Below are 21,895 nucleotides of genomic sequence, written 5' to 3'. Positions count from 1 at the left end.
GACTCCAGGTCCAGAAGGTTCCAGTCCAATAGAGGTGCAGTAGATGCTGGATCCATCCAGAGAAGCCTCTCAAGTAGGAGCCAGAGGGAACAAATAAGGGCGAGGGCCAGGTTCATGCAGGAAGGGTGCAGCCCAGGCTACATGTAAGCCCAAACGGGCCCAGGTTTCTCAATTCCCCACAACTGGCCCCTCTGGCCTGGCACAGCCACCACCCAACAGTAAAAATCCACTGCAAATCCTCAGTTTCAGGTGGAGCCGAGAAGCAGGCCAAGGAGCACAATCCAACGAGCTTGTCAGCTTCGCAGGATCAAGAAATGTGCAGCATGCCCAGGCTGCTCACACACCACCCTCCAAATGGAGTCTCACAGCAAAACTAGAGCTCCAAGGGGGAACGGCAGTGGATCACTCATTCCATTCGCCATCTCATCCATTCAGGCCCCCACATGGGTGGGAAGTGCCTTCCCAGAGTCAGGCCTCTAAGGACGGGCTGTGTGGTGCCACCATGTTTCTCAGTTAAGAAAGGAGTGCTGGGCATTTGAACCAGGAATGTGTAGCATTCCCTTGGGTCAGCAGTCTTCTGGGCGTAGAGAGAGCACCTACTTAATCTTCGGAGCACTTCAGTAGCTCCCTCACAAGCTATCTGGGCTCAGGGTACTTAAGAATAACTTTTTGGCTTTAGGAGCCACCGGTTACTTAGTGTTGCCGGCCATATTGCTTGGCCACGCCCAATCAGCATTGCATGGAAGACTGCTTCTTGTATGCTAAATGTAGCTAGAAAGATTATGGTAAGATGAGGACAGTGGAAAGAAATAAAGTGCATATAAAAGACAGACAATACAAACCTAACTGACAACCCCTCCCATCCTTCACCCCCTCCCTCCCCAAACCCCTGTACTCAAACATCGTGTTCCGGGCGTGCGACGGCACGATCCTTTGTCCATCCCCCCTGGGAGACTCTAAGCCCTGTGATCCGAAGTTAAATCTACTATTCCGCACCTCCCCTTCCATCCTCGCTTGCCCTCTGACCCTACTTAGCATTATGCACTTATTAACTTGATCTCCTCTTCTCTGGGAGCTGTTATCTTTAGCCCCTCTTCCCCGCGCCCTCCCACCAGATGGTCGTATCTTTGCCAGTCATATATAAAAAAAGGAAAAGGATATGCTGTTGATTTAGCCTCTTTGGCATCGCCTGATGCCCCGTTCGGCTTGTCTTGATTGCTCTCAGTCTCTTGTGGTTGTAATGTTTTGGTACACCTCACTAGACCAAGAGCAGTGTTGCATCAGCTTTGATTAGTTTGAGGTAGACACGCTTGGTCCTTAAATTGATTCTTGAGGTAGGTACATGCTTCCTGAGGTAGGTGTGGTTTTCTCCCTGTGGCAAATGCTGCTTTGACACTGCTTGTGCATGTGTGCGCTCTTATGTAGGCAAGTTTCTTTTGCTCCTATGGTAAATATGTGTGATCTGCGTTGGTTACTGTTTAGTTTCTGATTGTGCTTGTGTTCATTCTCGGTCTTCGTTCCTCCTGCTTATTCCACCCTTCGTTCCTGTGAAGCTCTTCTCTTGCTCGACATTGCTTACGAGGTTTCCATTTTATGATGTAGTAGAGTATGCTGAGGAAGCCTCGCCCACTCTCCTACCATATTTTTAATTGGCTGGTGTCATTGTCCTTGGTAAATGCTGGCTTTTGATTCAATATGAGGCTCGTGACAATGCCTTTTATTTGTTTTAAAAAACAAAAATGGTCATTGTCATTTACAATGCCAATAGCTTAAACTCTTGTAAAGTCTAGACCTATTGCATTGCAAATGCTTGTTATAAATTGGTGTGGATCTTCTTATTGAGTCGTGTGTCTCATTTATTGACTATTGTGTGTAGTGCAGATGTCTTGCACTCTTCTATGATTAGTCTAAGGCTGCACGAACACATTAGCCCCTAGAAGAGCACCTTGGGATTGCTGGAGCAAGCCCCTTCCACTTATAAGAGAACCCCTGTACTCTTTGTATTATAGGTCTCATTTTGATATATGAAAAAAACAGCTTCCTACATACAGACATTTTAATCCTTTTCTACCTATAAATGGCATAAGCCACTGGAGTCCATGAAATCAAGTCAATAGCTTAGCTAAATATAGCTAGTCACTGAAGCAGCCCCAGGGGTGTACTGATCATTTCTCTTTTATGAAGAACATAAGCCCAAAATCAGTACCTGTCTGCTAAACCACAGCACATATGGCTTCATAAAAGGTGCTTACTTTTGTATTGGGTGCTGGTGAAGGTAATTGCACAACAGCAGCTGCAAATTCAAATCTACATGGATGACACCATTCTTCATAACTCTTTAGATGGCAATCTGGGAGTATGAAACAAGATCCCCACCTGCTTGAGCCATAAGTACCAGTGAACAACCTGCAAGAGGTCTCTGAAGACCACCTTCTCCTCCGAAGAGTAATTTGCAGCTGTTTTGTCCTGCGCCATTTCTAATGCCTGCAAACATTCCCAGAACTACACCTAAACTATGTATGAAGATCTTTTGCACTGTTCTTACTATACAGTCTTCACTGCCACAAAACTGACTGGCGTGCCATAATGAAAACACTATCCATATGCTCAGCGACAATCCAGAGGTTTACAAAACACCTCATTAATTTAAAAAATGCGTGTTAAATAATTGATCCAGGGAAAGATAAATATTTATCTGTTCTCTCATTTCAGCGCTTCTTCTCTTTCTCAAAATGGCTGCAGTAGCCTAATCTTAAAGGGTCTGAGATAGTTATAGGTGAGCCTTTATTTCTGCCGGTGACTGACTACCATTTCCTTTAAAAAGCTGTCAAGGTTGGGAATACCCAATTAATGAGTCCAGTATTAAGATTTTAACTGCTCTCTTGAAACATTCTTAAATTCTAAAGAGGAGCACGTTTTGTTCCATTTTCCACATCTTCCGAGGTGCTATGCAGGATCTTTACTCCTGTAGGCATATGCACTTAGCACATAAAGCATCAGACTGTCCTTACTTTTTCTTTTTGGCTTTGCTCATGTCTGTGTCTTGGTTATGTTATGTTATAGATGATTTGTAGCGTGTACTAATACTCTGGAGTGTCCTGGCGCGTAGGTAGGCTGAGGCTGTAAAAAAAAAAAAAAGAGTAATTCGGAGGAGGACTTCTGATCCTATTTCTAGAATACCCAGCACAGAATTCACAAACCATCTTGCTCCAAAACGCTGCAAGAGCCTTCCATAAGATATAGCACTCTCCTCCCTAACTATCTTCATCAATGCATTAAATAAACATCTATTCAGAAGATGTGATTTTAAAAAGTTGATGTAAGTGGAATCCTGTGACACTGCCTGCAAACCTGGAGATTGCCAATCAAAAAATCTGATGGTAGCTAGGGCAAGAGGACTTTATCTCCAGCCCTCCCCATTCTGAAAGAACCATCCCTAAAATAATATAGTATACTATTTCTCGAATTATCCTGCACTGGTCATTGGAGAACCCAGTTTTAAGGTCGAATTTTGTTTGTGATTTTCTTTTTTTGCTTCTAAAACGTCTTTAAAGTACTGTGACTAAATTTAACGTGGGTGGAGTAGAACATCTGAAAGATGTCACCAATGCGTGAGGCATTACAGAGCACTCTACAATGCAGGTGTCTTAGTCACAGAAGGACCTTCTTGCACGGACTTTCGTTGGTGATGCTCACAATGAAACTATGAAAGACAACAGGTTTAATGCTTCTGCCCTACCTTTACAGCGCACGATGTGCACAGCATGTGAATCTGCCTATATATGCCTCAACACTAAGGTGATATGTAACTAACACTTTTCTGTTGCTACTGTAGTTGGTCTTGGAGGATAACCATGACCAACTACTTTAAAACATGACCTGTATCAACACTAACTTGTAATTACAGACCATTTATAACAACCTACTCATGTTTTTCTTTTCCAGCGTTGAAGTGATTCGTTTGGGTCAAAGTTATTTTATAAACTGGGACCTACAAATGTACTATACTCCGAAAGATACACCAGCAAAAGCCCGAACCACAACTTTGAATGAACAGCTCGGACAGATAGAGTATATCTTCTCAGATAAAACAGGAACACTCACACAAAATATCATGCAGTTCAAAAAATGCTCTATTAATGGAGAGACATATGGTAAGTTGTAAGCATTGGTTACATTTAATCGGCAGTGCCAATTGCAATCATTAACTTTTCATTTTTGTGTGTATTTATTTTTATGCTTGAGAAGGTAGTCTGGCATAAACTTATCAATATTATTTTTAAAAAGTAGCAGTTATTCAACTTATAAATGCGTTCAACTGAGTTGTAACCCCTTTAGTGCTGCCGTCGGCCAACGGTCGTCGCGAGCACTACCTTGCCAGTCTGCGCACGTCCGTTGGCCGACGTGACCGCACCCGTTTCTTCGAACGTTCAGCACTGGTGCAGAACGTTCGAAGCAACAAAGGGGTTAAAAAGAAACCGTTTGAATAGGTGCAACATGTTTCTCAGTCTAGAAAAAGCAGCCATGTTGGTATTTCCCCCATTTCAAGTCATAGGTCAACTACCAAAAATGTCTGCTCTGCTATACAAGAAAGTCAATAGACTCTAGTACAGGCCTATATGGAGGAAATCTTGTGACAATCTACGATAATGCAACATTTTTGTCATGATAGATAGTGATCATTGTAGTTTAGGTATCATCTTAAGGAAAATAGGTTGGCTTAATCTTTTACAATGGCATATGTTGTATTGCTCTTCTACTTTGCAGATGCCTGATCTCTGACACACAAACCAGACTGCATATAACAAGGCGCAGTCCCATCCTTTAAGAGCAGATTCTCTAGCACTTGAATTTGACACTAAAAAGTGTGGCCAACATGTCGAAACTGTGTCAGCACTGTGCTCGACTCAAGGCTCGATATTCTAAGCATCAAATTTGCAGGCTTGAGGGAGTGGTCTGCCGTGCTGCGGAATGGCCGCTCTGTGAGCTAGCTCCGCCGGCCAAGACATCATCCTGCATAAATCCGAACAAAAAGGAAGTCGAGGTCATGCTGTGCATGGATCACTTGTAGTGGAATACATGCTGTACTGAGCGGCGACACCCTTGCCTGTTTACCCTGCTCTGGCGACGCGCTATGAGCCCTGCTGTGTGGACAGCGGCGGCGGGGGCGCATCCGGGTGCCGGGCAGAAGAGCGGCCTGAAATACTAGAGACCGCGGCTTCAACAGTGACGCAGTCTCAGCGGGAAAATTCGTTGAGAAACCTGGAGCCTGTCCGCCCTCTGCTGCAGTGCTGGATGAGCCTGAGGTGCCGGAATGCCCCGCAGTGCACCCTTACAGACACACACTTTACCACACAGGTAAGCTAAGGCGGCGACGGATTTGCGGGGCGCCATTTTGGGCTTGCGCAATGTGCTCCGTGAGCACAACTTCACCCAGTGCGATCAGACTGGAATTACCATCTCAACCCCCTGCGCTTGATAGGTGGCAGATGCCGCAGCAGACCCTGTAGATCAAGGTCATCCGCAGAAAATAACTACTTGCTGGCCTGCCTCGTCTGCAGTTGCGGTGTGCTGGGGCCTTCTTGCGCATATAGAAGAGTTGACGGAACGCTGGGCTGGTGCCTTTGGGAAGGGCAGCTGGAGGCTGGTGATTGGGGACAGAGCCCTGGGTGGACTCTCTACCACATTGTACCTCTGCTGACGAGCAATCCTAACTTAGGGCGCTATATCCCACGGGTCGGCCCGGCTCGGCTCCTGGGGGACAGTGTGGTGCGGACTTTGATTGTGTTGAGTGCCCGGCTCCACCTTTTGCAGGAGGAGAATGACACTGCTTACAGAATCAGACCCTGAGCATGGGCCAGGGGGGACTGCTGAGGGAGACTAGGGAGAAGACATTTGGAGCTCATGCTTGAAATGAGGTCCAGCCTCTGCAATATTGACGCCAAACTGGATACTCTGACGACCCAAATGGAATCTGTCAAGACTCGGGTGGGAGTTCATGAGCATCGGCTGGATGAGCTAGAAAACAAGCAAACAGATTTCCATGAGTTCAAGGTGGAGACGAAAGAGCAACTGTTACAAATGGATAAGTTATTGGGTGTCATACGTGCCAAGAATGAAGATTTGGAGGTGAGGTCCCGCCGCAACAACTTATGCATTACCTGTATTCCGGAACCTGCAGCCATGGAGTCGGGAGTGACTGATCTGCTGCGGGAACTCTTTGATGCACACCTGTCTTCACAATAGTATCTTGTGTCCTAAACCTCCAGTGGGAGCCACCCCCCGGCCCATCCTGGCAAGACTCCTCAGTTATCAAGACCCAGGATATGATTTTGTGATTTTGAGACCGGCATGTGAGATGGGGAAAATCAGGCATAAAGGGAACCAAATCTCCTTTTATCCAGCAGTACAGTTGGCGAGACGAGAGTTCTTGCCTGTAAAACTGATCCTTATGCAGGAAAACATCCCCTACTCGCTGTTATACCCAGCCAAGCTTAAAGTGTCACATGATGGCTCTTCCCACTTGTTTACTGACGCCAAGTCCACGCTTAAGTTTTCAAAATATATAGGAGGTAAACAGGCAAAGAGAAGCCCTAGATTGGAGGACTCAACTGAAAACCAGCTAAGTGACAATGATTGATGGCACGCTGAACTTGCTTTGTATATCGCTCAGGTTTTTCTCCTATTTAGTGTGTAAATCTATGGGTTCTGCTGTTTGATACCTCGTTCCTTGCCATATTATTTGACAATTACTGTTGGTTTTAGCTCTGCATTGGAAGCTTCATATATCTGTTCCGTGATGGCCATGCACGAGATGGACAGATGACCCTGGTTGTTGTGGGGAAGGGTTGATTTTGTTGCTATTAATATATGGTAGGATGCTATTGGTTGTCCGCTATCTTGTCATGCTGGAATTGGCAGGGTTGGGGAGCCGTGGAAGCAACTCGCAACATTTAGCCGCTATCTGGTTCTCTTGTTAGGCAGCAGACCTAGCTCTCTGCAGTTTCTTGGCCACCCTGCCACAGTAGGCAAGTGAGCCGGTGCTCCCACATGCCCATGGGAATTTTCCTGAATGTAAGTTGTTTCCTTCTATGTTGTTGGGTGGGTTCTCTTCAACCTGATTGAGGGGTTGGTGTGGGTGGGGGGTGGAGGGTTGGGAATGTTGATATGTTTTGCCAGTATACCTGCATGCTATTGGATAAATTACACAGCCAGGCTTGCGACTATGATGTGTTGCTCTGGACACTGTGCTTTATTACATATTGCATTATTGTATATCACGATAACAGCTTGAATTTCCTGACGTGGTACATTAGAAGTTTAAATGACTCTTAAAAGACTCTTCATCCCGCTGCTAGCAGGGTCTTGAATGCCATACATGCAGATGGCAACTTCGTTGACATCTGGTGCTTGAGGAACCGCTTGTCTAGGGAAGGCACTTGCTTCTCTGAGCATCACAAAGCCTGATCCCGGTTGGCCTTTTGTCTGGCATCTAGGGATGTGGCCAGTTGGATTGTGGATGTGTGGCACTTGCCGCGGATTGTCAGATCACGCCCCATGCCTACTGCGCCTGATACTCCCTGACACCGTGAAGCGAGCGTTTTCCTGGCGAATCCCTTCATATGCCTTAATGGAAGAGGTCTTTAAGGAAGAACTACGGACTGACATAACTGGCTATTTTACTCTTAATGCAGGATCTGTCGACACAGTAGCCTCTTTGTGGGAGGCATTCAAGGTGGTTATTATGGGTCAATGTATCGCTGCTAGGCGGGGGTGCTGAAAGCCATTAGGAGCATGCTGACCTCACGTGAAGCTCAGATCAAAGACCTTAAAACGCAAAGTTATTCTGCTGATACACCTGATACTTTGGCTCTCTTGAAAACCAAACTGCTAGACTATGCCGAAGAAGCGCAGCGAGAGGTGAAGTTTCTTGGGAAGCATTCAGAAGTGTGTAGATATGGGGAGGGAGACAAACCGGGAGGGACACTTGCTGTTATGATTCGTACCCCGCAGTCCACTACTTATATTCCCGAGCTGATTAACGAAGAAGGAGGTACTATTGGGCTCCCTGTAGCTATTCTTAATGAGTTCTCCTCGTTTTACTCTTAGTTATATACGGCCACTCAGGATAATTGCCCGTAGAGCATGCCGGCCTTCCTCGACTGCTTGGAGTTCATTTGGTTCAATAACAGACATAGGGAATACATGGACATCTAGTTTACTGTGAAAGATGCCGCTCAGGTGATTAAAGCCCCCTGGGTCGGACGGGTTGATGACTGCCTTTTATAAAAACATATGTGGAGGACCTAGCGCCTCGTCTGTTGGCGGTATATGTGGAGACCCAAACTTTGGGCATACTGCCCCAAATGATGCGGGAGGCGATCATTATTACTTTGCTAAAACCCGAGAAACCTGGCACTGAGCTGGATTCATATCGGCCTTTGTCGATAATTAATGTAGATGTTAAGATCCTGGCGAAGTTGATAGCTAATAGGTTAGAACCCATGATCCCCAGACCCCCAAGCCCCCCCCCTTTATTGCTTGTCTGGACCAATCTGGATTCATCCCTGGGAGGTCCACCTCTCATAATCTTCGGACCGTTTTTTCGGTTCTGCACTATCTACACCCGGATGTGCAGGCTGCAGCAGTGTTCCTGGATGCCACTAAAGCCTTCGACACACATGAATGGCCCTATCTTTTTGCAAGATTAGCCAGGATGGGGTTTAGTCCCATTTTTATTAATTTGATCCGGTTATTGTACACTAGGCTAGCCGCTCGGATACAGGATAATGGTCTACTGTCAGATCCGTTCCCAATCTCACAGGGGTGCCCCCTATCCCCCCTGCTCTTTGCCATTGCGATGGAACCTCTAGCCACACGCAACAGACATCATACGCCCAGGGTATAGGGTTCAGTACTAGAAGCCTCCTTATATCGCTGTACACGGATAATGCTACTCTGTATATTACAGACCCCGCAACGAATTTAGACACCATTTTAAGAGAATTCATAAAATTTGGAGAGTTTGCTGACATATCCATTGGGCTAAGTCAGTCATATTTCCCCTGACAGACAACACTAAGGCTGTGATTTCTGAGTTCCCCCTGAAATGGGAGACTGAGAAGGTAAAATATTTGGGCATCTGGATTAGTCGTGACCTACAGGGGGTATGGAATTTGAATTATGGCCGAGCCATAAATTGGCTGGTAGATAAAGTTACACTATGGGCTAAGCTTCCATTATCTTTAGCCGGGAAGATCACCCTGGCAAAAATTGTAGTATTACCTAAATTCCTGTACCTTTTTGTTAATTTGCCGATCATACTTACGCACGCCTTTTTCAAAACATTACGTTCTCTACTGATCTTTGGTGTGGGCGGGTGGGCAGGCTATAGTGTTGTGGGAACTACTGTCCCATCCGTTAAAGCAGGGAGGTATGGGTGCTCCGGATATGAAATTATGTGCACTCTGTGCGCAAGCACAGTTTTTACACTATTTGGTTCACCCAACACCATTTCAGCCCCACATGGCAGTGGGGACAGACGCTGTGGCGCCAGTTCCTATTCGGGTGCACTATACCTGACATATCGACGCAAATTCAACGGTTGTGGGATCCGGCATTGTTATGTTAGAGGTGTTTAGAGGTGTTTATGTTAGAGGTGTTTATATAGCGCGCGGCTGCCCCAGCCAAGGGGCGTCCCGGCCCTAGCTGCCAATGTCCAGGGGACAGCAAGATGGAATTATGGGGAGGTCCAGAACTGTACATAACATAACTAGTTAAAAAGGTAGGTTTTTATGGCTTTGCGAAAGGATAAAAGGTCGTTCATTGCGCGGATTTGAGCTGGGAGTCCATTCCAAAGTTTGGCGGCTAAGTATCCAAACGAGCGTCCACCCATTCGGCTTAACTTGGTACGGGGGATAGTGACCAAGTTCTGACCTTCTGACCGGAGGGAGCGCCGAGGGACGTAGGGTGAGAGCAGTGGACATAGCATCGGTGGGGAGGAGAATTTCAGAATTTTAAAAGCAAGGCAAAGAGATTTAAAATGGATCCTCTTTTCAACAGGTAGCCAGTGTAGGGTCCTGAGGGTGGAGGAGACCGCTTTGTGCCGGGGTAGACCTGTAAGAGCTCTTGCAGCGGCGTTTTGGACTCTTTGTAGTCTAACTTTCTCGGCTACGTTAGTTCCCAGCAGTAGTGAGCTAACCTAGTCCAGCCGTGATAAAATTGCCGACTGTATTATCACCTGGCGTGTTTGATGGTCGAAAATTTTTAGAATGGGCCGAAGGTTTCGAAGGATCCCGAAACAAGTGGCAGCGACTTTTTTAGTGTGGTGGGTAAAGTTCAAAGCAGAGTCCACCCAGACTCCTAGGTTTTTTACCACACTCTTGGGGACAGGCGGTTGGTCCGGGGTTTCCGGCCACCAGTTATTGCCCCAGTCCGTTGTATCTTTGCTTAGAAGTAGAACCTCAGTTTTGCCGGCGTTTAATTGGAGGTAGTTTGCCGACATCCAGCTGGTGATGTCACTGAGGGTTTGTCTGAAGTTCATAGCACTCAGGCGGTTATCGTCTTTTAGAGCCACCACCAGCTGGGTGTCGTCAGCGTAGGACACCAATGTGAGTCCATGTTTCCTAGCTACCTCTGCCAGCGGGAGGACATAAACATTGAACAGGGTCGGGCTAAGAGCCGACCCTCGGGGGACTCCTTGTTCAACGGGACATTCCTTCGAAATGAAGGGTGGGGTGGAGACCCTGAAGGATCTGTCGGCAAGGAAAGCCCTAAACCAGTTAAGGGCCTGGTCAACAACTCCTACTTCCTCAAGTCTGGACAGCAGTACCTTATGTGAAACTGTATCGAAGGCAGCACTGAGATCTAAAAGAATCAGTGCTGCCTTTCCTCCTGCGTCCAGTATGGTCCGAAGATGTTCAATGACGCTTAGGAGTGCAGTTTCGGTACTGTGCCCAGCTCGGAATCCATGTTGAGACCTGTCTAGAATGGAATTAGACACTAAGAAGTTGGTCAAGATGGAGTTGACGTGCTTCTGCTACCTTGGCTGGCCAAGGGAGCAGAGAGATGGGCCTGAAGTTCTCCGGGAGGCTGGGGTCAAGTGAGGGTTTTTTTATGATTGGTGAGACCCATGCTTGTTTCCAGGTCGTAGGGATGTTTGCCGTAAGGAAGGACGAGTTGGTAATGTCTCTGAGTGGGCCCAGAACGAGCTCACCAGCCTCTCTGAAGAGTTCAGGCTTTAAAGGATCAGCGGGAGAGCCGGATTTAATTTTGGCACAGATTTTCAGATAGTTGCCATGGCTAATGGCTGGAATAGAGGAAAGTTTGGGTCCATGAGAGTCGGCTATGGGTAGATGATGGGGCACTGTCGTAAACGTATTGTAGATTTTTAAAATTTTGTCCATAAAGAAGGTGGCCAGGTTTTCACAAAGGTCTGGGGATGTATTGAGGTCTTTTGCAGTTTTTTTTAGCACTGAGTTCTTTCAAAATGCGAAAGATAGTTTTAGAGGCATTGTGGCTGTTCTGAATTTCCGACACATAGTATGCCGCCCTGGTCCTACATATATTGCGATGATAGCTTTTTTGAAGCTGAGAATATATGCTTTTTAACGTGGGGTCATAGTCCTTTCTCCATCTGCGTTCTGCTTTTTTTAGCTCTTTTCTAAGCAAAGTGAGCTCGTTATTAAACCAGGGGCTAGATTCGTGGGTTCGTGGTTTAGTTAGTTTAGCTGGGATCAATGAGTCTAGAGCTTTTGTTATCCGGTTACAGAGACAGTCATAGTCTAGACCTGGTGGGTGGGGTTGATGAAAGGGTCACTATTGGCAGGTAAGTCCATGGTTACTAGGTAGTGATCTGTCCAGGTCATGGGGATGGGAGAATGGACTGTCAGGTTAGTCAAGTTAGAGAAAACTGGGTCGAGAAGGTGCAGACCACTGTGTGTGGGACCCCTCACGAGTTGGCAGAGCTGTAAGGCAGCGAGGTCAGCAATAAGGGAGTTGATCTTATTGTCTGTGGTAGAATCAAAGTGGATGTTTAGGTCTCCAATGATGGAGAAATTGGCAGTTTTAATGACCAAGGAGCAGACATTCTCCAGGAGTGACTTTATAAAGTTGGCGTCCGCGCCCGGGGGTCTGTAGATCAAGAGACCCGTAAGGGTGAGTTGGGGGTTAACTTTAATGTGAAACCGAGCACTTTCGCAGTCCTCTATCACTAGGTTAGTGAAGGTACAGGTAAGATGGGTTTTAGCAATCATCGCTATCCCACCTCCTCTGGAATGTCTGTTTAAGGTGTACGCGGTGTATCCCTTAGGGGTTGCTAAGTTTATAATAGAGTCCATATCATCCTTCAGCCAAGTTTCTGTTACAAATAGAACGTCACATGTTTGGTTAGATAGCAACTCGAAGATTTCTAGATGGTGTTTTGGAAGGGACCTGACATTCAAAAGACCTAGACTAAGGTTTGAGGGGGGGGTTTTGATGCAAGACGGTGGAAGTGAGAGTATAGGCGCGGGGAATCCACAGGGGCAAACGGCAAGGGAGTTGTTATGGTTAAGGCCAAATTTAGTACAGTTTTCGTGTCTGTGATTAAGAGACAGTAGTTCGTTCTTAGAGTATCTATAGTAACCTTTTTTAGTGTCACCTTGGGATTGGGCGAGGGGCGACATCCTGGCGCGGACGGGCGCAGACGGGCTGGACTCTGGCGCGACTCCGGCGCAGGCCCGGCGCGTCCGCTGTACGCGTCCGCTACGCGGAGGCATAGCTGTTTCTTTTATGTGCTGTGGACTAGAGCGTTGTGATCGTTAGACTTCCCCCAAGATGGCGCCCGCAGTGCTCTGGGTCCGTGTGACTCAGCGCCTAATCGGCCGAGCAACCGGGAAGCCAGCTGTCATAAGCGGGGCACGGGGTCAGCAAGAGTCTAATCAGGTGGGTATGCTAGCGTAATAGTCCCTCAAAGTAAAAGTGCGATTTTAAGTAATCTAAAGTGCAGCGAAGTACTAAGGGGAAAACAGTGCAATAATTCCTCAATAGTGCAAAATAAGTATATCTAAAATGCGGCGGATTTAAAAGAGGAATAGATCAATTTCAAGCATTCAGCAAGAGAGTACACAACACAACCTCCCGGCTTCCGCCTCAGGAGGGTTAGCAATCAAGCAGCCTCAAGCAGAAACGAGGCAGCATTGCCCGTTTGGTCAATCCTGCCTCGTTTCTCATGTGCAATGCTTATTTGGTGCGGTGTCCGATTCACATGTTGTGACCCTCAGAGGTGAGGACACACCCATAATGGTGCTGCATTCTACCTCATGTGGCACTGCTGAACCTGTGCTTGTGTCTGTGACCGGAATTGCGTTGTGTGTGACTTGTATCAATGTGCACCGGACATTGTACCTCATTTCCAGGGAGGTACTAGGCATGCAACTCTTCGTTGTGTGGGCCCACAGTTTTCTGATGCAGATCAGTGCACACCAGATGTTGTGCCCAGATTGCCTGGGTGCGACTTTGATCGACTTGTGCTAGGCAAGGTGTCTTTCTTCTGAAAGGGGCCCGCTACATTCCCCATTCATCGCATGTTCCTTTTGGGCCCTCAGTGTGGCGGACCAACTGCCCTCTCCTCACCCAGGCCCCTACGACATTGGGTGGCCAGGTATTATTGCTCAGATCGGGCCAGGGTGATGCCGTGAGGCGCCTAGTAGAACCATTTTGAATGACCAACGATTGCCTTCTTCCCACTTCTGCTCTGCGTCCTGTGGGTGAACTTCCTGATTGGTGGCCAAACCCCCCCTGTTTGATAACTGCTTCCTAATTAGTCCTATTACCTACTTCCCTGGGACCCTGGCTAAGTGTGACTTCCGCCGTGTGTGGCCTAGTCTGGTGGGAGGGCTGGTTATTTCCAATCTGGGCAAAAGGTAGCCAGGGTGAGTTGGAGGATGGAGGGAGGCTTTGGCCACAGGGTCTGCTGTGTGTTACCAATTGACCGGCTGGATTTCTGTTGCATTGCACTGCACTACAGTGCTTTGGGGGTATTTGGACTTGCCCGATATCCATTGCATAGCGTATTTTGTGTATCTGTGTGTGTGTGTATGAGAGTGATAGTTGAGGACTGCTTGTAATTAATGGCACTGGCCAGCGGAGTTGTGTTGCAGGTTGGTTTCTTGCCAGAAGAACACTGCCTTTGACATTTGTTTTATCCATGTGGCCTTGGCCCAGAGTGCTGTTTAAAAGTGTTATAATTGTATTTATGTACATATTTCTAATTTTGTAACCTGTGGTGCACACTATGACTGTTTGGTATTGTATTAGAGAATTGCCATGGTAGGCCTAGGTCTGACAACGTGTTGCACCGCATAAGGGTGCTGGGAGGGGGGTAGAGTAGGATCTTTACCAAGTGAGCACACTACTAATGTAATTTCATCACAGTTCGACCTAGTACTGCTAGTAATTTTTCCAAGTGTGATTTATGCCCAGAAATACATGACGTTCATATTGTGTTGATTTATTGTGTGTTGAATACAAAAATCATTTACACACATCCCGTGTGAAGTCTCTTTTGTGACTCTAGGTATATTTTTTTGTGAATGCTTTACACATTGCCTCGGTTTTAAGTTTGACTGCTTAGTGCAAGCTACCCAAGGGTGAGCGCAGGCTATACAGTGAGTGTTATAACCCAACCCTGAAGGGAGTGGTAGGTTCTGCTTTAGAAATGTGAATCTGGCAGCAGAGAGGAGGCTGATCCCTACCCCCCCCCATTTTCCATAGCCCTTTAGCACCCGAACAGGAGGGAAAATTAGCTAGTCAGGTAGGCATGCCCACCCCCAGGCTAGTACCGCCCAAAAGTTGGCCTACCCAGATGTGGGTGCAACTTTTCAGAAATGGCCATCTTTGGGTAGGCACAGTAAGGAATTTGGGACAGGGGTATGCCCACTACCCTATCGGCTACTACCCTACACTCCCCTAGCGCCCCTACATTTTGTATTTAGGGAAGCTCCTGGCACCAGAGAAGCCTTTCCTGGTGACCTATGAAGGACACAGAAGAACAGCAAAAGCAGAAGACTGAGCACCAACCCAGCCGATCAGTCCATTTTTTCCCCTAGACCAAAGACTTCTTGTCCTGCAACTGCTGTGCCTCCAAAGTCTGGGTTGACAGTCTGCCTTTAACAAAGACTCAAGAACTCCGATAGAGCTGCTTCCCTGCATCCTGCATGGACCCCAAACGAACTGTGAGTCTGAACTCCTGACTGAAGACTATGGTCTGCTGAAGGGGACACAAATCTGACACCCCGAGCCATCACTGCACCCGTACTCCTGAGACAGAGCTAAAGTGGGCCAACAGTGTATCCCCACCATGGGTTTGCCCATTGTGAACCATCAAACCACACCTGCAGTATCTGTGTGCAGTCCCTCTCTACTGTTACCGGTGATGAGAATCCGATACCACCAAATGACTCTACCCCTGGTCTTCTCAGCCCATGGAGAAGAGGACCAAAAAGGTGTCGACACTCATCGCAAGACCTGAAGCCACTTGGTGGCTTCCCTGGGCTGACCTCTCAGCGCCCCTCCTCCCCTGCCCCCCATAGCCTCTTTTTTTACTTGACTAGCCCCATCAAACTGCAATGGGCACCTGACTGTGTTTGTAGCACCAGACACCCCGCTCTAATGTAAATGTTTCGATTTATATAGCGCAACACTTTAACCCAGGGGTCTCAAGGCGCTTGCATAGGGAACCCGTCCTGGTATTCCCCTGTGAGATACCCCGGCCGGGTATCCACAAGGTGAAAGCCAGGCATCCCGCCGCGAGGGGCCGTAGTGGAGATTAAGCAAGCTATTGCCCAGAGTCGCAGAGTGTGACCCCGTGAGTCGAGTAGGCACCGGAGTGAGAATTGTCGACACCGTGGAATTTTGAGCCCGAGACCCGCCGAGGCGGGGAATCGAACCCTGGTCCACGGCCGATCTCAGCTTCCGGGTCTGCCGCCTCTAACCACTGAGCCACGCTTCTCCACTCTAGTGCACCTGGAGGTGTTCTGCTGATGCTACCTTGGACCATATCCCTCTTGGTGCTGTAACCCGAGAGTCGGGGCCTGTAAGTTGCTGCAGAGAACTGGTAAATCGCATATGTTTTTCCTTGTTCAGGTTAACATTGCAGCCTTCATATATTTAATTAAGTATTGACTTTTCGAACTCCAGAGTATTTCTACTCAAAAACATATTTACCTGAACGCCTTGATTCTGTTGCTAAAACAAATACAAAGATACTGGTTATTTTTATAAATTGATGTGGATCTCTTTGAGTTGTGTCTCAGTAATTGACAAGTGTGTGTATTTGCAGACATCTTGCAGTCCTCTGTGATAAGCCTAAGGCTACTCGACCTCCTAGAAGAGCAGCTAGGGATTGCCATACTATGCTCCTGTCTACTCATAAAGGAAACCCAGGACTCTTACACAAAATATATCTTATTTTGATATATCCTATAATGATCCAGCTTTCTACAATAAGTGTTAAGGACTATATAACCCCATATGATGTTAAGATGGGCACATTTATCACCAGAAAGAGATGTGACTGGACCTCTATTGTTGATCTGGAATTGTCTTGTCGTACAGTGCCGCCATACTACTCTTGGTCTAACCTCCCATTTATCAGTGCAACTCGACTTAAACTCTCCGGTCTCATTACTGTCACTTCATATAACTATTTTTTTAACTTTGCATAATTGTTAATCACTTCCGTCTCCCATGCCCACTTTAAAACCTAAAGCGAAACTGTTTGTATCCCAAAGGGTCAGAAGGATGCCATGAAATATAATGTATGCATATTCATTAGTCCTACCATAATAGTGCAAAGAACCTCAAGATGTACCACATAACAGAGAATGCAATGAAGCCATTGAAAAGACTTTGACTCAGGTGGGGTTCCATCTTGTTTGTGTGTCTGAGTGTGTATGTACACAGGTGCCCAGAGGGGGGGAAGAGATCTCGGAACTCCATTCCAACCTTGAACTTTTTAGGATTCCTTATGGAGCAGAAGTGTCCATTATGATTTCCGACCTCATATAATTGTAAGTTGTCAAAGCCAATAGGCATCTCCTTTCAAAGTTGTTTTTCGAGCTATTGGCTTTGCAACTACTTGTTAAAGCAGGCATGGCCCAGAAAAAAAAACAATTCCTAGATGGCTGCTGGTGCAACACAATGCATACACATGCATGACCTACTATCTTTGAATATTTTATCTTTTATTAAAACTCATTCCCTAGATTGTTGTCAGTCCGTCACAATATATGCACAACAATTGGTGTCTGGTTTGGGCATTGTTTAAGAGAAAAATCATACCGAAATGGCTACAGCTGTGTCCTCATGCTTGCATGTAATTGTTTTCCCATTAAAAAGAAAGCATTTCAAGGCTAGCACACAGGTGTGCACATGGTTCGTGATGCACCAGCAACCATTTTGGTATTTAAAAAAAAATGTAATTTACTTTTCCAAGATGGGAGACTGCCAATAGTAGTAAATGGCCCAGTAGCAGTCTACAATTGTAGTGCCCTGAACAAAGCAATTGTATTAATTTAATGTAAAAAAATAAACAACGTTTGCGGTATGTGGAGTGGAGAAACAAAGAAGAGGTAGAAAAGGGAAGTCTTGAGGGAGAATTTAGGGGCAGGCATGTGAGGTAGAATGAGCAGATGGGAGACAACCCAAGGAACCAAGTAAAAATGATGCAACTTATACATTCAGAAACAAAGTAGAAATGCTTCAGGGGCAAAATAAACACAAGGATTGCTCTAGTTTAGGAAAGAGCTGATGATTTTCTTTACCAAACACTATGTCACAAATAAGTAACTGAACTTCTGCTCCCAGAACACAGCTTCCTCATCAATCATTTTTTGGCTATATCTTTGAATTTGACCATGTACAGCTCTTTAGATAGGAAGGAAACACATTGAATAAGGAGCAGTGAACTGGGATAGACAAGCCATCTACTCATCAACAAGGGGCTGGCCCAAAACCAGCTCATGTTTCCTCTAGTGTATCCTCTAATATCATTTGTCTTGAAGAAAGTTTGAAAATATTTTTTTTGAAAGTCTGAAAAGAATAGAGATTGTAGTTTAAATACTATGGTAAGTTATACCTTGACACAAACGTTAGGCAATAAAAAAGCCTAAAGGAATAGAAAATGGGGGACAACAGACCAGAAACATAATTAAAACAAATGGTGCTAAAACAATAACCAAGTCCCAAGGTCGGTGGACTGATGGCCAAAGAGCCAACATTTATAATTGCATGCAGAGCCCAATGAAGCCCATAGCCACTCAGAGGAGTTTAAATGAGAGCTTGAAATATTCAGAAGGCTCTAGTAGACCAGCTACAAAAAGATGTATTCTATGGCAGCTAGAACATTTTTGAGAGGCATAGTGTCTTAGCTACCAATACCGAAGGGATCCCATGCAAGAGTACAAGCAACAACTCTAATAATGGCAAGGTGTGCTCTGAACTTCTCTTGTCTTTTGATACTTCCATTTCTGAGACAAATTTGTACTTCGCCTTCAACATTCCACTCTTGGCTGTAACAAAATGGATCTGTACCAAAGGAAAGTTGTGCCATAGACATAAGTAACTTTCTCAAATTGTAATAGAAATAAACTCAACTTTTGGTTTAAGATTGCTTAGCCACAATTTTGAGTACATTGAGCTTGCAGTGATACATTATGTTTATTAAAAGGTAAGCCGTATTCTAATTTAATTTATTTGCATAATTAACCAACTTAGTTTTTAAAATTTAGATTGTTAGATTATTAGGATTCTATACATTTTGTGTTTATGGTTGTACACATTATTAACTTTGATTAGATACTTCAATAACTGAACTTCATATATCTCAATCAGCAACAGTGGATAAATTATGTTTTTTTAATGATTTTACCTTTAGGAACACAGAGGGATTTTTCAGGACATAAAACAGGAAAAAGTGGGGTAAGTAGGCTATGTTTGCAGTTTTGAATTCTAATATATTGATAATACACAGGCAAATAGCCATGCATGACCATAGACATCTTCCAGAACAAGATGCAGCTTCTTTTTATTACCCATTAGATCATATTAAGCAACATGTTGTCAGAATTGCGTTTAGACTCATAACAGCATCCAACAGTTGCCTAATCATTAACATAACCTCCTTTAGAACATATTTTAATATTTTGATATAGAATTCATGAGGTAGTCAAGTGGAAGAACTAACACTTCAAAGTTCCTGAATAATGTGTGGTGGAAAACAAAAATGTAATCTGTGTTGCAGCCAGATAGGTGGTTTTTGCCTCCTCGTACGTTAAGGGTTTTGCTACAAGAGTAAGGGGTGACAATAGTCTTTGACAATATATGAGATTCCCCTGTAAAAATTAACATTGAGTGAACCACTTCTTGCTGTACTGGACATGTGGGGATTGAAAGTTGATACATAAGAAATCTTAGTAAACACAACAAGATGATGGACGGAGTGCTGAAACCTTTCAACCACTTACCCCCAGTCACAAATCTGTGTTTAATCCATCATTCCTTTGCTCACTGTGCCACCCCAGTTAGAACCCAGCCATATGCAAATCAGTCTTGACCCTGTCCCTCATGGGAATAGTCCAGCCCGAACTGCCTGGCTAGGTCCTCCCTGTGTCATGTAGTTCCTACTAGTCCATAGGTTCTGTGCATTTTTTAGACAACAAACTAGGGGCTTGGTGCCAAGACTGATTCTGAACACCCGCATGATATGCTGGCCTATAGACCAGCTAGCGCTCAGTGACAGCGTAAACCCCCCCCCCCCCCCCAACTTACCAAGGAGCGAATGGTTTCTGACAACCAAAGAACATAACCCAGACCCCCAGGGATCGTGGAAACAGTACAGAACCTTTTGCTAAGTCACTCGTGCTTACTTATTCTCAGAGAAGTATACAGGGAAGACACAGTGGGACACTTTCAATATATTTATTGAACCAACGTTATTGTTGTATATAATACATGTGCTGTAATGATTAGTAGACCAAAGAAGATAAGTGATTACAAGAACAAAAATTGTGAATACTAGATCTAGGTCTACCATGGTGCTAAAACAATAAACATATGCTGGCATATAAAACAAGGCAGTTATCAAAACTACTCCTACAATGCGAACCTTACTCTAAGGGTACCTAATGTGTGTGTAGGTGTAGTGCCAAGAATCCCCCCATGGGACGATCCAACCCCATTACCTGGAGGGAGAGTGAAGGACCCCATCTTGGTCACGAACTGGACACCCCTCACGAGATAGCAGACCACTGCTTGGTGAACTCTGGAAACAGTGATGCAGAGGAACTAATACATACATACTTCTATAGGGGGGAAAAAACAAATTAGTCCTTATCAATGAGTCCTCAATCTCTACAATTAGTTCCTTTATACCAATATACACTCCAAAAATGGTTGTTAAAGGAAATATTTTATGTTTTATGTTGCTAAACACACATAATGTTACATACAAAACATGAACATAAATACAAACATATACAAATAACAAATCCTTCCTACCCATTGTCTTTACATACGAATGCTAAAAATAAACAAAAAATGTAATTCAAAAACAGCAATCCTAGATAGAGGGAAGTAGTCCATTACACACTCGAGGAAATCCATCATCCCTCCACTGATACAAGAAATGTGTAATCACAATCTTTTATGTATTATTCATAATCTGTCAGACTCCTCCATGATGCAAGGTCGATGCATTTCGCCCCATTCATACGGGCCTCATCAGGACAGAGGAGACAAGAAATGGCAATGCCTAGGTACTAACTGAGGAAAAATCAATCAAATATACTCTCGATCTAGGGGTCTTCGGTATGTGCAGAAAACAGTAGGAGCTCCTCTTTGGGACTTGTCACTGAAAACTATGGAGTTATGAGCGTGGAGGTCCCTGCACACTAAAGAGAAAGATCCACTTCTATTTTTTATTTATTTTTAACCTATAAGGCGCACAGCTACCCGCAGTGGGTTTCCCGGTGCCAAGGGACAGAATAAGAGAAGGAAAAGAGAGCAACCGTAGATCATTGCCAAAAGAGCCATGTCTTGAGTCCTTTGCGGAAGCGGAAAAAGTTGGTTTCAGTTTTCAATGCAGCAGGCAGGGTGTTCCAAAACTTAGGACCTAAGTGGGAAAATGAGCGGCCGCCCATTTTCACCAGCCTAAATCTGGGAATTACAAAATCACCTTTGCAAGAAGATCTAAGAGAACAAATAGGGTGGTAAGCTTGAATGAGTTCCTGTAGGTATGCAGGGACCGTGCCTTGTTTAATCTTGAATATGTAGCAGAGAGCCTTGAACTTAATTCTGCTGGCAATCCTAAGCCAGTGAAGGTCATGAAGTGATTGGGAGATGGAGGCTCTCCACGGAACATGGCATAGGAGTCGTGCAGCCCCATTCTGCACAACCTGAAGTTTTCTAAGAGTTGCTTGATCAGCTCCTAAATAAAGAACATTACCGTAGTCCAGGCGGGAAACAACTAAGGTCTGGACCTCCGTCCTCTATGTAGAAACGGGGAGCATCCAAAGAATTTTGTGGAGCCATCTTAAAATAGTAAAGCAGGTGGAAGCCACCTTTACTACTTGCTGCCGCATAGAGAGATTCTCATCAATGAGAAATCCAAGGTTGCGGACCTGGGCAACAGGTTGGGGAATAGAACCCATTTCTTTAGGCCAATGTTGAGGGCCCCATGAGCTCTTCCCTTTGCTCAGGATGACAACCTCGGTCTTGTCCCCATTAAGTTTTTAAAAGTTGTTACGCATCCTTTCTGAGACCTTAATCAGTCCTTGTGTAAGAACTGAGATGTTGCCATCTTCCACAGTAGAGAGAGAAAAGATAATTTGCGTATCGTCGGCGTACAAAAATAACG

General features: G+C 45.4%; 1 protein-coding gene across 1 annotated transcript in view; it reads left to right on the top strand.

The window, feature by feature from the left end:
- ATP8B1 (ATPase phospholipid transporting 8B1) overlaps positions 1–21,895 on the top strand; it is a 496,708-nt gene that overhangs the window by 264,042 nt on the left and 210,771 nt on the right. The window contains exons 13-14 of the mRNA XM_086960445.1: positions 3,946–4,154; positions 18,917–18,960. Of these exons, the coding sequence (XP_086816571.1) occupies positions 3,946–4,154; positions 18,917–18,960 (253 nt within the window). The remainder of the gene's footprint in view (positions 1–3,945; positions 4,155–18,916; positions 18,961–21,895) is intronic.

Source organism: Lissotriton vulgaris, chromosome 3_1 (genome assembly GCF_964263255.1).
Source record: "Lissotriton vulgaris chromosome 3_1, aLisVul1.2, whole genome shotgun sequence".
NCBI classification, from domain to species: domain Eukaryota; kingdom Metazoa; phylum Chordata; class Amphibia; order Caudata; family Salamandridae; genus Lissotriton; species Lissotriton vulgaris.
This window is presented reverse-complemented; position numbering and strand designations above follow the sequence as displayed.